Genomic DNA, 16,995 nt, shown 5'->3' on the forward strand with positions numbered 1-16,995 from the left:
TTTTTTTTTTTTTTTTTTTTTTTTTTTTGTATTTTTAGTAGAGATGGGGTTTCACCATTTTAGACAGGATGGTCTTGATCTCCTGACCTCGTGATCCGCCTGTCTCAGCCTCCCAAAGTGCTAGGATTACAGGCATGAGCCACCGCACCCGGCTTTTTTTTTTTTTTTTTTTTTTTGTATCCAGAATATCTCTCCTTCATCTCACACAAAATAAAGACAGACAGACATTTTGGATCAGGCTTTCTTTCACCTGTGCCTTCCAAGTATATGAGCTTCAGCAGAGGAACGCTTTAGGAAATGCAGTGTTGTGAAGATGGAAAGTATGGTCCATGGTCTTACTACCAGATTTCAGACTATTTGTGGCTGCTGCTAAATGGGCTGCAGCCACATGATGACCCTACTGGAATGGGATGGAATGCTGGAAATGTATTTCAGCTGCTATATCTACAAGGAAAGAGAAATCAAAATTTTCTCTAAGAGAGAAACATGTGTTTTTCTCACTTATTTAACGATCACTATAAGTAAACCAAATGCTATCACTTTTTATAAATTTCCTTAAAATGTTTTGGTAAGGAACAAAATGGTAAAATATACTTTGCTGAAAAGATGGATCCATGAGGTATCTTAAAAAAAAAAATGTAACTTAATGTGAAACTAACTTTTAAAAGAAAGGAGAGGGGCACAGTGCAGTGGCTCACGCCTATAATCCCAGCACTTTGGGAGGCCTAGGTGGGCAGATCACTTGAGGTCAGGAGACCAGCCTGGCCAACATGGTGAAACCCTGTCTCTACTAAAAATAACTAAAAACACAAAAATTATCTGGCGTGGTGGCAGGCGCCTGTAGTCCCAGCTAATTGGGGGCCTAAGGCAGGAGAATTGCTTGACCCTGGGAGGTAGAGGTTGCAGTGAGCTGAGATCATGCCACTGCACTCCAGCCTGGGTGACAGAGTGAGACCTTGTCTCAAAAATAAAAAATAGGCTGGGAACGGTGGCTCACACATGTAATCCCAGCACTTTGGGAGGCTGAGGCAGGCGGATCATGAGGGTCAGGAGTTCGAGACCAGCCTGGTCAACATGATGAAACCCTGTCTCTAGTAAAAATACAAAAATTAGCCAGGCGTGGTGGTGCATGCCAGTAATCCCAGCTACTTGGGAGGCTGAGACAGGAGAATCACTTGAACCCAGGAGGTGGAGGTTGCAGTGAGCCGAGATGGTGCCACTGCACTCCAGCCTAGGCAATAGAGCGATACTCCATCTCAAAAAAAAAAAAAAATAATAATAAATAAAAATAAAAATAATACAAGATAAAATTAAAAAACAAAAATTAGGCAGATGTGGTGGCACATGCCTATAATCCCAGTTACTCAGGAGGCTGAGGCATGGGAATCACTAGAACTGGGAGGTAGAGGTTGCAGTGAGCCGAGATCTTGCCATTGCACTGCAGCCTGGGCAGCAAAGTAAGACTCTCTCTCAAAAAAAAAAAATAAATAAATAAATAAAGGAGAGGGACCTACTTGTCATAAGGAAGGGAGTGCAAAGTTTACAGAAGCAGCTTCTCTCCAGGTGCTACTACTGTTTTCGTTAGGGGAAACCCAGCTCTTGCCCTGTTGTGTGGTGCTCAGGCTGCCACTGGTCAGGCAGCTTTTAGAATCCTGCCATGTGGCCAGCATGGATGATTATGGTGGCTTTAAGAAGCCCATACTAACAATATGTGCCACTGGAAGTAAAGAAGTTCAAATCTTGCCCACATGACCATGCAGTCATCTTGGATGAGGCAGCATTGGTTGAAAACCTTACCCACTGGCTGTGGACCGGTCCCAGTCTTCATTACTCAGCCCCACATCTGGGTAAGTCTGGCTTCGAGGCTTAGTGACTGGGGACAAGCTGCCTCTCTGTTTTGCACTCCTCCAGTCATAGGTGTTGAAATTGTATCCTGAGGCCTGAAAACTAGTGCCTAAAACATAAACAAGGTGTTAGCATTGGGCCCAAGGATTACTTAATACATTGAGAAATTACATTGTTAACCAGTAGAGGAGTTGAATAATAACAGCAATGACAATGACAATAGTGAACACATTGTGTATGCTTATTGTGCACCAAGGACTTCACCAAGTACTTCATTTTGAGCCATCTTTTTTCTTTAGAGCCATCTTTGGAGGTAGATACTCATTATTTGCATTTTACAGATGAGGACACTGACGGCTTAGAACAGTGGTTTCAAGTACCCAAGGCTACTTGCAAACTTTCTTGGGAGTTCAAGTCACAATTTTAGGAGAATCGGTCTTCAGATCCTCAAGTTCTAGATGCACTTCTTCCCAAAACTGGCTTAGCTGAGATCTGCCAGTTTGTTCTCCCTTCTCATTTCCTCTTTCACAACTGTACTCCTGCCACTTTACAAACAAAAGACATATTTCTCATCCATTTCAAATCTTTTTTTTTTTTTTTTTGAGATGGAGTCTTGCTCTGTCGTCCAGGATGGAATACAGTGGTGCGATCTTGCCTCACTGCAACCTCCTCCTCCCGGGTTCAAACAATTCTCCTGCCTCAGCCTCCCAAGTAGCTAGGATTACAGAAGTGCACAACCACACCCAGTTAATCTTTTTTATTTTTAGTAGAGACAGGGTTTTACCATGTTGGCCAGGATGGTCTTGAACTCCTGACCTCAGATGATCCACCCACCTCGGCCTCCCAGAGTGCTGTGATTACAGGTGTGAGCCACCGTGCTGGCCACATTTCAAGTATTTGAAAGTGCCTGGGCCCAGGGATATAGACTCCCGGCTGCCAAATCAAGGGATAATTTGGGAAAGCCTTGTTCCTGTGAAGAGGTCTGTTGGGAACAAGGCCTTATTTCAACCAGGCACAAACTCACGGCAAGGCTTTCACCCCCTCTCTCGTCCATCCCTCATGCTGCCTCAGAGAATTCAGAAGGGCAACGGATGTCAGGGATAAGGAGCCTGCTGCATTTATTGTTTATTTCAATTGCAAAATGCTGACTTTTTTCCACCAAGGAGTTATATCTGATTAACCTGATGGGTGAGACAGTGAGGAATGGCTTTGGCTATTAGGTTACATAATGGACACTTTCCACAAATTTGAGCTGAAGCTGTAGTTCCAAGATTTTGATAGAAATATTTTTAAAGCATTTTTACAACAAACTGGAAATTACAATCTTTGCAAGTATTTACATTTTGTGAGAAAAACATTTAGACAACAACTTTTAGTAGGTGATGGGGTATATAGTTCTTCAAAATTATTTTGGGGGTTTAAGTGGGGCTTGATTGTAGGTCTGACTCCATAGGTTGTGCTGTAATCATCACATACTCCTTCATCCACTACCTCAGGTTGTGACATGTGTGTGCATGTGTATTTACATGGATGCATTGGCTTGGAATATGATATGTGTTTCTTACTGTGCTTAAATCATTTAATACAGCAAACAGACCTGGACCCGCATTTTCAGGTACAGTTAAATGGTCTGATCGCGTAAGATGATTCTATCTCCATGATATCCTTGTTTCCTCTTCCCCGTTCACTTTCTCTCCACCTGTTGTCGAAGCCTCTAGTGCCGTTTTTGCTACTAGTTTAAAGCCCAAGGACAGCAGGGTATCTGAAGGATAATACTCTCTGATCAAAAGGATTTGATCTCAAGAACCCAGGGCAATGCCTACCACCACATGATGGAAATACTCTAAGAACCTTCTATTTTAGGACACCAAGGATTAGAAGACCTTGGAGCAGAGGAAATATTTACAGTTCAATATCTCATTCTCTCTCTTTTTCCTAGATAACTGCAGAAGCATGGTTAGCCATCTGGGAAGAAGTCTTGTGTGATGAATGCAGTTTTCTGTCAAAAGTGTTGACTTAAGGAAATACAGATGTGTCTTCTCTTGAAGGGGAACTAAGTAGCTGTGAATTTCATCCTGGCTCCTTCTGATGGACTAACCATTTTCTCCTTCTGAACCAACCAAACCAACCCCAAATACCTGAAGTCTCAGCTTTTATAATACGAAGAGTTTGGGGAAGCCTGTACCTCACTTTCTTTAACTGGTTTCAACCCTCAACCTTTCAAAGAGCCAATGCTAATTGGTGGTGTCTTCCTGGAGTATCCTTTTCTGACAAGCATTAACCCGAATGACCACTGAGTTCCCTGGTGAAATTTCAACATTAGACTGATTTTCTTTCCAACTGTTGTTTGTATAATAAGTAGTTATCGGAGACTTAGGCAAGAGTGCAAGAATGGGCTTGAGCAGATGTGCACCACCATCAGTAGGAAACTGCTAATCCTGAAAGGCATATGTATCTCTAATAAGGATGCCTTGTCTTAATAAGCACTATTAAATGATTATTGCATTACAACAAAGCAGAGAAAGAAAAGGGGATAAGATTCAAATCTCTTTGGATGAAATGTAAAGTCAGAAAACCTGATCCCAGCTCTTCCCTAGTCCGTGCTATGCTGACCCAGAGATTAAAGTAAGAGAAGTTGACCAGGTGCGGTGGCTCACGCCTAGCACTTTGGGAGGCCAAGACAGGCAGATGGCTTGAGCTTAGGAGTTCAAGACCAGCCTGGGCAATCAGCCATCTCTACAAAGAAAACAAACAAACAAAAACCCAAACCTCCAAAATTAGCTAGGCATGGTGGCACATGCCAGTTACTTGGGGCGCTGAGGCAGGAAGATCGCTTAAGTCTGGTCGTTGAGGCTGCAGTGAGCCAAGTTTGCACCACTGCACTCTAGCCTGGGTGACAAAGCGAGACCCTATTTCAAAAATAGAAAAGTAACTGGGCATGGTTATGCATACCTGTAATACCAGTTACTTGAGAGGCTGAGATAAGAGGATCCCTTGAGCCCAGGAGTTCACAACCAGTCTGAGCAACATAGCAAGACCCTGTCTCAAAAATAAATAAATAAATAAAACTTAATAAAAGTAAAGTCAGAAAAGACCAAGGTTGAAATCCTAGCTCAGCCACTTCCTCACTTCACAGCCTGGCCAACTAACCTCAGGGTACAATGGGGATAACAATAGGTACTTTACTAGGTTGGTAAGAGAATGAAGAAGAATGAAAACACACCTTATGAAAGTGCCTAGAACACAAGGAGGTTTTAATGAACACAGATGCCCATTGTTACTATATACTAAGCCCTTCAATCTCTCAAGATCTCGGTTTCTTTATCTTTAAGGTAGGGAGACAAGGAAAAGAGATAAGTCTCAGCATTATTAATGCAGTAAACATTCGGGTGTCTCTTAAGTATCAGATACTATATATCAGGAACTAAAATGCAAAGGGAAATAAAACTGATTCCTGTCCTCAAAAACTGCATTGTTTGGTATATGTATAGGAGAAGGAGAAGAAAGAAGCATAGAAAGTGAGTTCTAGTAGCATGTGAAAGTGTCATACTTTTAGTCTTAATACACTAATATGGAAGGACAGAGACCAGTTTGGGGATTGGAAGGTGGATCATGAAGGGTGCCAAAGGAAAAATGACATATAAGCTTAGAGTTAGATAGCAGGTCAGCATTTACTAGTTGGAACTGTTGAGTAAGCCAGTGCATGGTGGGCACGGTGGCTCATGCCTGTAATCCCAGCATTTTGGGAACCTGAGGCAAGTGGTCCACCTGAGGCCAGGAGTTCGAGACCAGCCTGGCCAACATGGCGAAAACCCGTCTCTACTAAAAATACAAAAATTAGCTGGGTGTTGTGATGCATGCCTGTTGTCCCAGCTACTCTGGAGGCTGAGGCAAGAGAATCTCTTGAACCCAAGAGGCGGAGGTTGCAGCGAGCCGAGGGCACACCATTGCACTCCAGCCTGGGCAACAGAGTGAGACTCTGTCTCAAAAAACAACAATAACAACAACAACAACAACAACAACAACAGACAGTGTTGGCCAAGTAGAAGAGAGCCGGTTAAAGGTGCAGTCAGGGTAAACAGGGCCTCGATTCTATCAGTGGATCTCTGTTCTACTCCTAAGAAGGGAAAAGTATTCCAGGAATATACTGGGCCCTCTTACCATGTGTACTTATTCCTCCCCATAGAAGGAATGTGATTTACCCAACTGTTGAGTTTTGGAAAAGAACACTGGGCATGTCACTCAGCCCATTCCTGGCTTTCTCTGGACCCTTTCTCTCCCACTGCTGCTGCGCTGTGTGGTAAGCAAGCCTGGGTCACAATCTTGGGGCTCTCTGAGCTTGACAGAAGCAAGAAAAGGCATGACTGGGCAGTTAGATAACCGTGGCAGACTACCAGTTGCTCAACAGAACATTCATTCTCTTCTTTATCCTTAGTACCAGAGTACCCGTTTTGGGGTGAGCAAATTATTGCTCAGACTAAAACTATACTTCTTAGCTTCTCTCAAAGCTAAGGGCAACTTAGTGAAATGTTCTGGTCCATGATATAGCTAAGTGGACTTCTGAGAAGGCTCCTTACACCTTTGCTACTGCTGTCTGGAATGCAAATGAAATTGCTGGAGCCCCAGTAACTGTCTTGGACTATGAGGTGACCCCAAGGATGAAAGTCAGGTGCTAAGCATAACACAGTGGAAATATTTAGAAGCATGGGCCTCTGATGACACTGTGGAGTTACATACCAGCTTGAAGTGCCTGCTTCTTTATAATGTAAGTCAATGTATTGTTAGAGTTTGCAGTTCTCTTCAGCTGAACCTAATCTCATTGACTGGTAATCGGTTCACTTATGGTTTACTGTGTAGATCTGACTTGCGTCTCATTCAAATTTCAATGTCTAGACTTGGGTTGAGGGTAGGAAAATAATTATCCTGATTCTGGCTGCAGGACCAATCCAGCTTTTTCTACCAAAAAAAAAAATAAATAAAATGAAATGCTGATATTTTAATCCATAGCTGTCTCTCATTTCTATTTCTCAATGGATTTGAAACCGATTAGGAGGTTAATTAACATATCAAAATACTTAGTGTTATCAAGGTACCACAATGCAAAACTTGCTTAGAGAATAGTGAGATATTCTGGGTATGTGTACTAAAAGGTACTGCAAAGAAGTGTCAGAAGGTGGACTGATAAAGTATTCAGGGACTAGATTACAAACAACCCTGTGTTTTAAATTGAAGACATTTGAGTTTATCCTATAACAACAGATAACCAACAAAAGAGGGTTTTTTTGGTTTAAAGGAGTGGCATGACTAGATTTGGTTTTTCTGAAGATTATTGATACAAATGTGGGATAAGATGCTCAAAGTAAGAAGATAAATGAGGAAGGAGTTACCGTATTCCGTCAGGCCTGAAACAAAGGCAGTGGCAATGGAGGGACATCAGAGATGCTGAGTAGAGGGAGTGAGATACCTGGGTCCTGATGACACCATGGGAAAAATAAATCCTGATGTTGCTTAAATGCCATCATTTAAATTTTGTTTTGTATGTAGAAGAAAATCTTTAAGTCAACTAAACTTGACCTTTAACTGATACAGCTGGCTGGTGATACCATGATTTAAAAGAGGGAATATCTGAGGAAAATTATGTTTAGGTAAAAGGCAAACCTGTTGCCCATTACTGAGAAGAAGTTAACAGGCCCTGAGGGTTATTCCTTTATACCAGGAGTCAAGCTTAAAAGCCAGAGAATAAATGAGGCAGCCCAGGTATAAGAAAAAATCAACTGCCAGATAGATAATGAAACTTTTTGTTGTTGTTGAATGATGGTGTAAGCACATGAAATATACATATGATATTGGAAACTACATTTTAAATTAAAAATTGATAAAATAAATAAGTTGAAAAAAGAAATAATTTTTAAAAATGTACTGGCGGGGCACAGTGGCTCACGCCTGCAATCCCAGCACTTTGGGAGGCCGAGGCAGGCAGATCACCTGAGGTTAGGAATTCAAGACCAGCCTGGACAACATGGTGAAACACCATCTCTACCAAAAACACAAAAATTAGCTGGGTGCGGTGGCGGGCACCTGTAGTCCCAGCTACTTGGGAGGCTGAGGCAGGAGAGCCTCTTGAACCTGGGAGGCAGAGGTTGCAGTGAGCCGAGATCACACCATTGCACTCCAGCCTGGGCGATAAAAGCAACACTCGGTCTCAAAAAATAAAATAATAAAAAAATAAATAAAATGTATGGTCCTAAGTCATTTCTCCTTTGGATTATTTACTTATTTCTTTATTTAGAGACAGAATCTTACTCTATCACCCAGGCTGGAGTGCACCAGCACGACCTTGGCTCAGTGTAACCTTCGCCTAGTGGGTTCAAGTGATTCTCCTGCCTCAGCTTCCCGAGTAGTTGGGATTACAGGCACCCGCCACCACGCCCAGCTAATTTTTGAATTGTTAGTAGAGACAGGGTTTCACAATGTTGGCCAGGCAGGTTTCAAACTCTTGACTTCAAGTAATTGCCTGCCTTGGCCTCCCAAAATGCTGGGATTACAGATGTGGGCCTGTGTTCCAGGCCTCCTTTGGTTTAGAATTGGCACCTTTTTCTTTTTCTTCTTTCTCTCTTTAATTATTTTACATCTGGGTTTCCATATCTGATCTTACACTTTGTATCCTAATGTGAGGTATAAAATTTAGTCCAGATTCCTTTCACTGATATTAATGTTTAGTTTTATTTATTTGCATAATGGAAAACAGGTCTTTACAAAAAATAGGCCTTTATTTGCACAAGTGGAAAATAGGAAAGTAGGTATTTCTGAAAGTAGATGGAATCTTGATAGGATGATTTTTATTTTTAGGTAACTATGCCTTAGATATTTGTAAAATTCTGACATTCCAACCTTGTAATATTTGGTTTTCTGTACTAATGCAGATTAATATTTGTAGCTTTTAATTCATACCCAGCATTAATTTAGAAAAGTGAACTAATCAGTGTTGGTTCATAATCATAAAGTTTAGAATTCAATTTTCGGGCCGGGCACTGTGGCTCATGCCTGTAATCCCAGCACTTTAGGAGACCGAGGCGGACGGATCACAAGGTCAGGAGATCGAGACCATTCTGGCTTACACGGTGAAACTCCGTATCTACTAGAAATACAAAAAATTAGCTAGGTGTGGTGGTAGGCGCCTGTAGTTCCAGCTACTCGGGAGGCTGAGGCAGGAGAATGGCGTGAACCCAGGAGGCAGAGCTTGCAGTGAGCCGAGATCGCACCACTGCACTCCAGCGTGGGTGACAGAGTGAGCCTCTGTCTCAAAAAAAAAAAAAAGAAAAAAATAGAATTCTACAATTTTGGGACTATAGCTCTTGCCATTACTTTCATTCTTGGAAATCAAGTTTAGTACAGGAAAGTGAGCCAGTTAATTTCCTGCCACATTTGTTTCCTAAAGACCCAGTGTTGTGAAGGATGAGAAAATCAAATCATATGTTTGTAGAACTGTTTGTAATTGATCTTGCCAAGAAATACTCTATATATTCAGATGAGGCTATGGTGTTAAAATGTCAATGCAAAGATAGTTCTCTCTTCTCTCAGAAATCACCTCAAGACAAAAAGTAATGATAAATAACAGAAGCAACTCCATCTTAATCAAAACTAGAGTGTTTGTGTAATCTCAAACCATAATACATAAGAAAATACATAATACATAAATTCAGTGGAAGTCAAATGGGAAGAGGGTGGTGGTGGTAAGAAGTGGAGAGAAGGCACCTATGGCCAGGACTACCAAACTACTCTTTGGTAGACAACTCAGTCTACCAAAGCAGGGGCGGTGGCGTGAGGCAAAATTCCAATGCTTTGTTTGGAACACCAGTATGCACTGCATGGCTGGCGGCAGAAAGTACCTGTGGTCCCATCTGGCATCAAGGTAAGTCAGGGAAAGAGAACACATGTCACAGACTGAGGGGAGCAATTGCTCAGTGAAGCAGGGTAGCAGAGAGGAATTCTGTCTTGTGAGCAGCCTGCTGTTGCTGCTCTCTGGTAGCTGGGGAAGAGTTTACTCACATATACCATGCTGGAACTAGGGTACGTTTGGTAGCCTGGAAACAACCTGGGCTCTTCTCAGAACCTCTAGCAGCTTGCAGTTCAGGAAGAACTCATCTCATTCAGTGGTGAGCAGTAATTAAAAAGGAATTGGCATAACATGTATACCAAGTACATATCAAACAAATGAGAGCAAAGGCATAGAAAAACAAAGTGATAGCAGATGAAGAATACTCATGAGAAGAAGCCTGGTTCAGAGCAAATGATAAACATGACCAGTCAGAAATAATCACAAAATTCAAAAAATACACAGCAAAGTCATCACCTCTATAAAACAAGGGATCAAAGCAGAAATATAAGAACTCAAGAGAAATTGGGCAAGACAAGATGATGATGAAACATGAGCTTGTAGAGATCAGAAAAGAAAGAGAAAAATAAAACCCTGCCAATGAGTAGAGGAGGATACCATTGGGTTTCTACTCTGTGCTATCCTCTGTATGGAGTATTTGTATTCTTTAATGACATTAAATAAAGTTGGACTCTGACTGCACATGTTGGTGTCCTTGATCAGTTATCATCCTTATGAAAACACAAAGAAGGAATATATCCTTATAAAACAATGAAAATAAATTGTGCCTCCAACTTAAGTCATGAAAGGAATAAAATTCAAAAGGAACTGAATGAAAGAGTTAATCAAATTAAAAGTAAAATTTTATGTAAAAAAAAAACTAGAGTAGAACTAATAAATAAATGCAAGAGTCAGTTCTCTGGGAAAAAATAAAAACCAAACAAAGAAATCAAATAAACTGTTACTAATCAAATCATGGGGAAAATAATAAAACCACAAATATACCAATTAAGAAACAATATTGTGGATATAATTATAGAAACTGAGAAAATAAAAAAATTTAAAAAGAGATTATATAAAAATACATTTGACATCTGGATGAAATAATTTCATTTTCTGAGAGAATACAAATGATCAAAATGACTTCAAAAGAGAGAAAAATAAGATAGAAATGTAACTATCTGAGTTGAGAGTCAAAAGTTACAGAGAGCACAAGAGCTATTCAGCCCATGAGAATGGCAGTCTATGTACCACCACCAATTTGCCAGTCCCTCTTGTACCGACCTTTTCTAAATCCAAGTAAAGAAGTCATAGGGTTTTCTCAGAGTTAGAAGGAAGAATTAAGAAGATGCAAGGAGGCCAAATACCTAAGATTTTGATAAGGCAGAAGGGCATGAGGCATCTAATGGGCAAGACAATGGGGAGTGAAAGAAGCTGACCCGGAGGCTGACTGGAAGAAGTCAGCCACACAGTGGAACTGAGGATCAGCCCCTTGTGGGACTTCCTTAAACACATCCCTTCTTTCCCCACAAGTTTTCGTCATTCCATTCTATTTCCTTTTCCACGAATGAAGTGATAGGGCCACTATTTATTTATTTGTTAACTGACTGTCCCTTCAGCTGCGCAACCTCTTCCATGGGAGCAGAGACCATGTGTCCTTTGTCCAACAGTGTATCCACATGGTCTATGGGCCTGATATTGAGCCAGTCATTACATACTGGAGCAAGCTTGACATTTTAGAGAAGAAGCAGAGAACAGTAAGGAATGTTGCTGCAAAGACATCGATTTCCAGCCCCAGGAGGAAGATGTGCATTATGGAGGTGCAACAGCCTCCTGGGAATGAGGCAACTATTCCAGCCTTAAAGGGAACAGAGAGAATGTGCAGGGGCTTCCTGGGACAAGGCAGAGAGCCTGCTGAGAGGCTGGAGGGTCAGGTTGGAGAGATAAGCTGTATCTCACAACATAATATTGAATAGGAAAAGTAAAAGTGCGGTTCTCTGTCTTGCTTTTATTTTTGTTTTAATTTTTTTTTTGAGATGTAGTCTTGTTCTATTGCCCAGACTGGAGTGCAGTGGCATGATCTCGGTTCATTGCAATCTCTGCCTCCTGGTTCAAGGGATTCTCCTGCCTCAGCCTCCCGAGTACCTGGGATTTCAGGTGTGTGCCACCATGCCTGGCTAATTTTTGGATTTTTAGTAGAGACGGGGTTTTGCCATGCTGCTCAGGCTGGTCTTGAACTCCTAACCTCAGGTGATTTGCCCACCTCAGCCTCCCAAAGTACTGGGAATACAGGCCTGAGTCGCTGTACCCAGCTGTGCCTTGCTTTTAAAAAGTCAATCTCACAAGCACAATCTGGAGAGATGCAGTTTAACTGAATATCACAGGTAAAGGAAAAAAAAAAAAAAAACTAAACAACAACAAAAAAAACATTCACAAGACTTTGAGATCTTGGTAAACTGTAAGCTCAAAATGAGTGACAGATGTGCCATGACCACTAAAATTCTTATGTTGAGGTAGGCGTCATTGATCAGTTCTCCTGTCTTCAGTGATGCCAATGACAAGCTTGCTTTGCTCCAGGCTGTCGGGCTACTGTGTGATTTTCCTTTCTGAATGCTACATTTAACAGGTATACAGGTAAACTGAAGTGCATTCAGAACAGAGGCCCACAGGACGATACAGATACTTGCCAGTAAATTATAGAAGGCACAGTTAAAGGAACTGGGGCTATTTGGCTTGGAGAAGGAAAGCCTCAACAGAGACCCAATAGCTGTCTCCGAGTATCTAAGGGGCTGTCAAGAGAAGAGGCTTTAGTCTAGTTCAGAATGACCTTGAGGGTATAGCTAGGACTAATAGGCATACTGCAGCTCAATACAAGTGAGAGCTTTAGAGTCATCAGAGCTATGTGGAGATGGGGGGATGCCTCAGCACAAGGAACAACCTGTCAACTTGGGCGCTCAAGTCCATGCAGCGTGTCTTGGCGTGCAGTGAGGCAGGACCTGGCACCAAGGGCTGCACCGGACACCAGACTAGCTGACTCCTAAACCCTTTCTAAAGCTGAAATCCTGCCTTCAGCTTCCATATTCATTACGAGAATTAATGGGGATTAGTTATACGAAAGTGCTTTGTAAACTCTAGAGTGTTCTACATATATAAAGGGTTATTACTACTTTTTCATTACCTTGGAGTACTTCGATTCTATCCTGATTGCCATTGTCTCTACTTATCCCTTAGTTCCCTTCAACCTCATAAAATGTCTAAATTATAGATGCAAAATGTAATATTATGACTATGATTCAAAATTTCAAAGTGTTTCACAAATAACAAATGGTTTTTCATCTTTTACTAATGAGGGGCAGGTCCTATATTCAGTTTGCTTCTCATGGTCCTTTTTCTATGGTTTCAAGGAATGGAGTAGCTAAGTTCTTCCGGATCACCTTATGGGGAAGAAGTCATTAATATCAATAGCACCCTCACAAAAATCTGTGTAACAAAAATATCTCTACATTAATAAGCAACACACAAATAATACATGAATAAATAACCAATACACAATACATTGATAAATAAACCTGAGTCTACTCTGATAGAATGTGACTTCTGTCCTTTACTCAGTGTCTTCTGGTGGCCCATCAATTCTCAGGCAATCAGAAGGTCTATTATTTGGTGGCATAGGCAAACTTGTCACAAGGTATTATGACTTGCAAAAATTAATTGCCAAATAAATAAAAGCCCCAATTCCATTTAGGTGTTCAAAGTATTTTCCGCACCCAACTCTAGTATCATCTCTAATGAAAGTAACAACTTGACAACTTTGAAATATCATCTCCTTTCATTTTTTTTCCAGTTTTTTCTCCCTTCCATATTTTTTTTTGTTCACCAGAGGACTTAACAGAGAGTGACACAACATAGGCAGGCTGAGAGAAGGAAACTAGGAAAACCAGGAGAGAGCAAACTGGATACAGACTCTCCTAAAAGTACAGTTAACTCCGTGACAAAGCAGCCCTCATGCCAATGTGTTCTCTAAACTGTTTATGTGTTTTATTATTTGACTGACTGAAACCCAGAGCAAACAAGGGATTCAGAGGCTGGAATTTACATAGAACACGGGAGAAGGTAAGGCTCAGATGAGGAGAAATACCAAGAAGTTTTGACATACTTTTCTTTTTGATGCCATGGATCACTGGGAAGAAAATATTTTTTAAAAGAAGCTATTAATTTCTGCTCTGTATTCAGTCTGACACCTTTTATGTGTTTATATTCCATGAGTGAGGCTTTTTAATGTAGATAGTATTTCTTCACATGACAATGACACCTATGAAGAAAAATCTACTCTAAGGCCGGGCGCGGTGGCTCAAGCCTGTAATCCTAGCACTTTGGGAGGCCGAGACGGGCGGATCACGAGGTCAGGAGATCGAGACCATCCTGGCTAACACGGTGAAACCCCGTCTCTACTAAAAAATACAAAAAACTAGCCGGGCGAGGTGGCTGGCGCCTGTAGTCCCAGCTACTCGGGAGGCTGAGGCAGGAGAATAGCGTAAACCCGGGAGGCGGAGCTTGCAGTGAGCTGAGATCCGGCCACTGCACTCCAGTCTGGGCGACAGAGCGAGACTCCGTCTCAAACAAAAAAAAAAAAAAAAAAAAGAAAATCTACTCTATACTTTCCTATATTGTGATTATAACGCTCTAATTATAAACATTCAGGGAAAGGACATGGTGGCTCATGCCTGTAATCGCAGCACTTTGGGAGGCCAAGATAGGAGGATTGCTGGAGGCCAGAAGTTTGATACCAGCCTGGATAACATGGCAAGACCCCATATCTACAAAAAATTTAAAAATCAGCTGGGTGTGGTGGTGTCTGCATATAGTCTCAGCTACTGAGGAGATGAGACTGAGGCAGCAAGATCTCTTGAGTCCAGGAGTCTGAGGCTGTAATAAACTGTGATGGTGCCAGGGTATTCTACCTGGGGTGACAGAGTGAGACCCAGTCTCTAAAAGAAAAAAAAAAAAGTCAGGAGTGGGCAGGAATAAAGAGAGTCACAAATCATGGGCTAATCTCTTATGTAACTCTTCTGAACTCCCCAATCCATCTTTGTGGAAAGCTTGCTGAAAAATAAGACAATGGGGCCTGTATTGAACAAGCCACTTTATTGTATGGTTTGCCTCACATTAATCTAAGCTTGAAGGATAAGCTCTGGATGGGATACTTGGCCATCAGTAGACCTAATGGAGGCCTGTTAGTGTTTGGTAAAGGTTCATGCCTTATAAGCACTAGAAGGAAATGCATGGCCAGCTGAGTGTAAGCATTCAGTGTGTTCAATATGAATATGGCTACACCAAAGCAGATACAAGTTAAATAAAGATATTCTCCTCATGGAGCAGAGGATGAATCTTGAAGAAGCATGGGCTTCAACAATGACAAGTCCTCTGGGGACAAAGTAAAGACGTACCTTGATTTCCATAGCTGGTGTCTATTGCAGACCCATCCCATGAATCCACAGCACTGTCCACACTGGGCACTGTGGAAGGGTACATGTCGGACAGCTTGCCTGGCTTCTGTGCTGGCGAGGAGTCCTCCTCCACATCCCCCAGGTCACTCAAATGGCTAGAAATGGGGAACTTCTTGGGGCTCGATGCTGACTGGGCTTTATAGACAGGAAAGGAATTTAAGTATCAGAGTAAATTTAAATAAAAATATACCAAAATACTCTGTTGCTGGAGATTCGTTTCCCTAGAATCACACACAGACACTAGCACATTCTTTCAAGGAAGAAAATGCACTGGAAATCCTTAATTGTGGCTTTCAACTCACTACTCACCATCTGTCTGTTTCTTAATTTTCAAGGTGACAGTCTCTCCTGCCATCTGTAACAAATGGATGGCTTCACTCAGAGGCTTCCCTTTCAAGCTGCTGCTATTGATGGCTAGGATTCGGTCTCCTATGTGGATTGCGCCAGTTCTGAAACACCAAATAGTAATAGGAGAGGTAGAAATAATCCCTGTGTGGTACTGAATATAAATTCCCTGACATACCTTATACATTCATCATAATAAAGACTTGGCAAGGATCTCCAGAAGTCCCTCTTGCTTTCTTCTGGGAAATGTTGTAAGATCACTGCATATGTTGTGGATTACTTTTTAGTTTCCAAAAACATTTTAAAAATTGTTTTAATTAGTTATTAAAATGAACTTGTGTGCTTTTTCAATTCCAAGAAAGCTGAGTCATGGGGTAAGTCCCCTAAAAATCCAAATACAAATGTATTGGATAGCATGCAGCATCCTTTCTTTCTGCAGATTTTTTTTTTTTTTTTTTTTTGAGATGGAGTCTCGCTCTGTCACTCAGGCTGGAGTCCAGTGGCGCGATCTCGTCTCACTGCAACCTCCGCCTCCTGGGTTCAAGCAATTCTCCAGGCTCAGCCTCACAAGTAGCTGGGATTACAGGCATGCACCACCATGCCCAGCTAATTTTTGTATTTTTAGTAGAGATGAGGTTTCACCATGATGGCCAGGCTGGTCTTGAACTCCTGACCTCGTGATCCGTCTGCCTTGGCCTCCCAAAGTGCTGGGATTACAGGTGTGAGCCACCACACCCAGCCTGTCTGAGCTAATTTCTAAGGTACACTGCAGCTCCAACATTCTGCAATGCTGTGTCTCTATTTTGCTAACCACTGTTTCCAGTTGTTAGCAGGAACAATGCATTTGTGTATTCCTGAGCTAGGTTGGAAGGACAGATCTGGAGGACAGATTTGCCTGTAGGGTTTGTCATATGTCTGATAACACATCTCAGAAAGAAATGCAGTTTAGCAGAGGGTGGGGAGTGGGTGTGTGTATATACATCATTGCCAAAGCAAAAAATGGACATTCCAGATTTTAAGACATTATTAAAATGGGTCACTACACTTTGTTCCCATAAGATGATGCCTGTATCACCCTCTTCTGAACACACAGCAGCTAAGTGCAGCACCTGTCAGGTAACAGAGGCTCAGCAAGTGTTTGCTGAATGAAATTGGACAAGCCATTCAACCTCCCTGAACTTTAGTTTCCTCCTCTCAAAATGGACACAATACAAATCCATCTTCAGTCAACTGTGGTCAGGTTATACGTTTCAGAGAGTAGTATCAATGCTAAGCCCATGACATCTTTTACCACCTGTAAGATGCCCCTCAGAGTCAAGTCGGAGCTCTGCCTGAGAGTTCTCAAGCTCTAAGATCAATCCTTTGTGCAGATTTTTAAAAGCCAACAGATAACCACAGAGAGAGGAGCATGTTTTTATGTGG

General features: G+C 41.7%; 1 protein-coding gene across 3 annotated transcripts in view; it reads right to left on the minus strand.

Annotated features, from left to right (window-relative positions):
- GRIP1 (glutamate receptor interacting protein 1) overlaps nucleotides 1-16,995 on the minus strand; it is a 338,518-nt gene that overhangs the window by 30,041 nt on the left and 291,482 nt on the right. For all 3 annotated transcript variants that reach the window (XM_025403428.1, XM_025403429.1, XM_025403427.1), the window contains 3 exons: nucleotides 15,538-15,677; nucleotides 15,169-15,363; nucleotides 1,798-1,954 (listed from right to left, as the gene is read on the minus strand). In XM_025403428.1, the coding sequence (XP_025259213.1) occupies nucleotides 1,798-1,954; nucleotides 15,169-15,363; nucleotides 15,538-15,677 (492 nt within the window). The remainder of the gene's footprint in view (nucleotides 1-1,797; nucleotides 1,955-15,168; nucleotides 15,364-15,537; nucleotides 15,678-16,995) is intronic.

This window comes from Theropithecus gelada, chromosome 11 (genome assembly GCF_003255815.1).
Source record: "Theropithecus gelada isolate Dixy chromosome 11, Tgel_1.0, whole genome shotgun sequence".
In the NCBI taxonomy this organism is placed as follows: domain Eukaryota; kingdom Metazoa; phylum Chordata; class Mammalia; order Primates; family Cercopithecidae; genus Theropithecus; species Theropithecus gelada.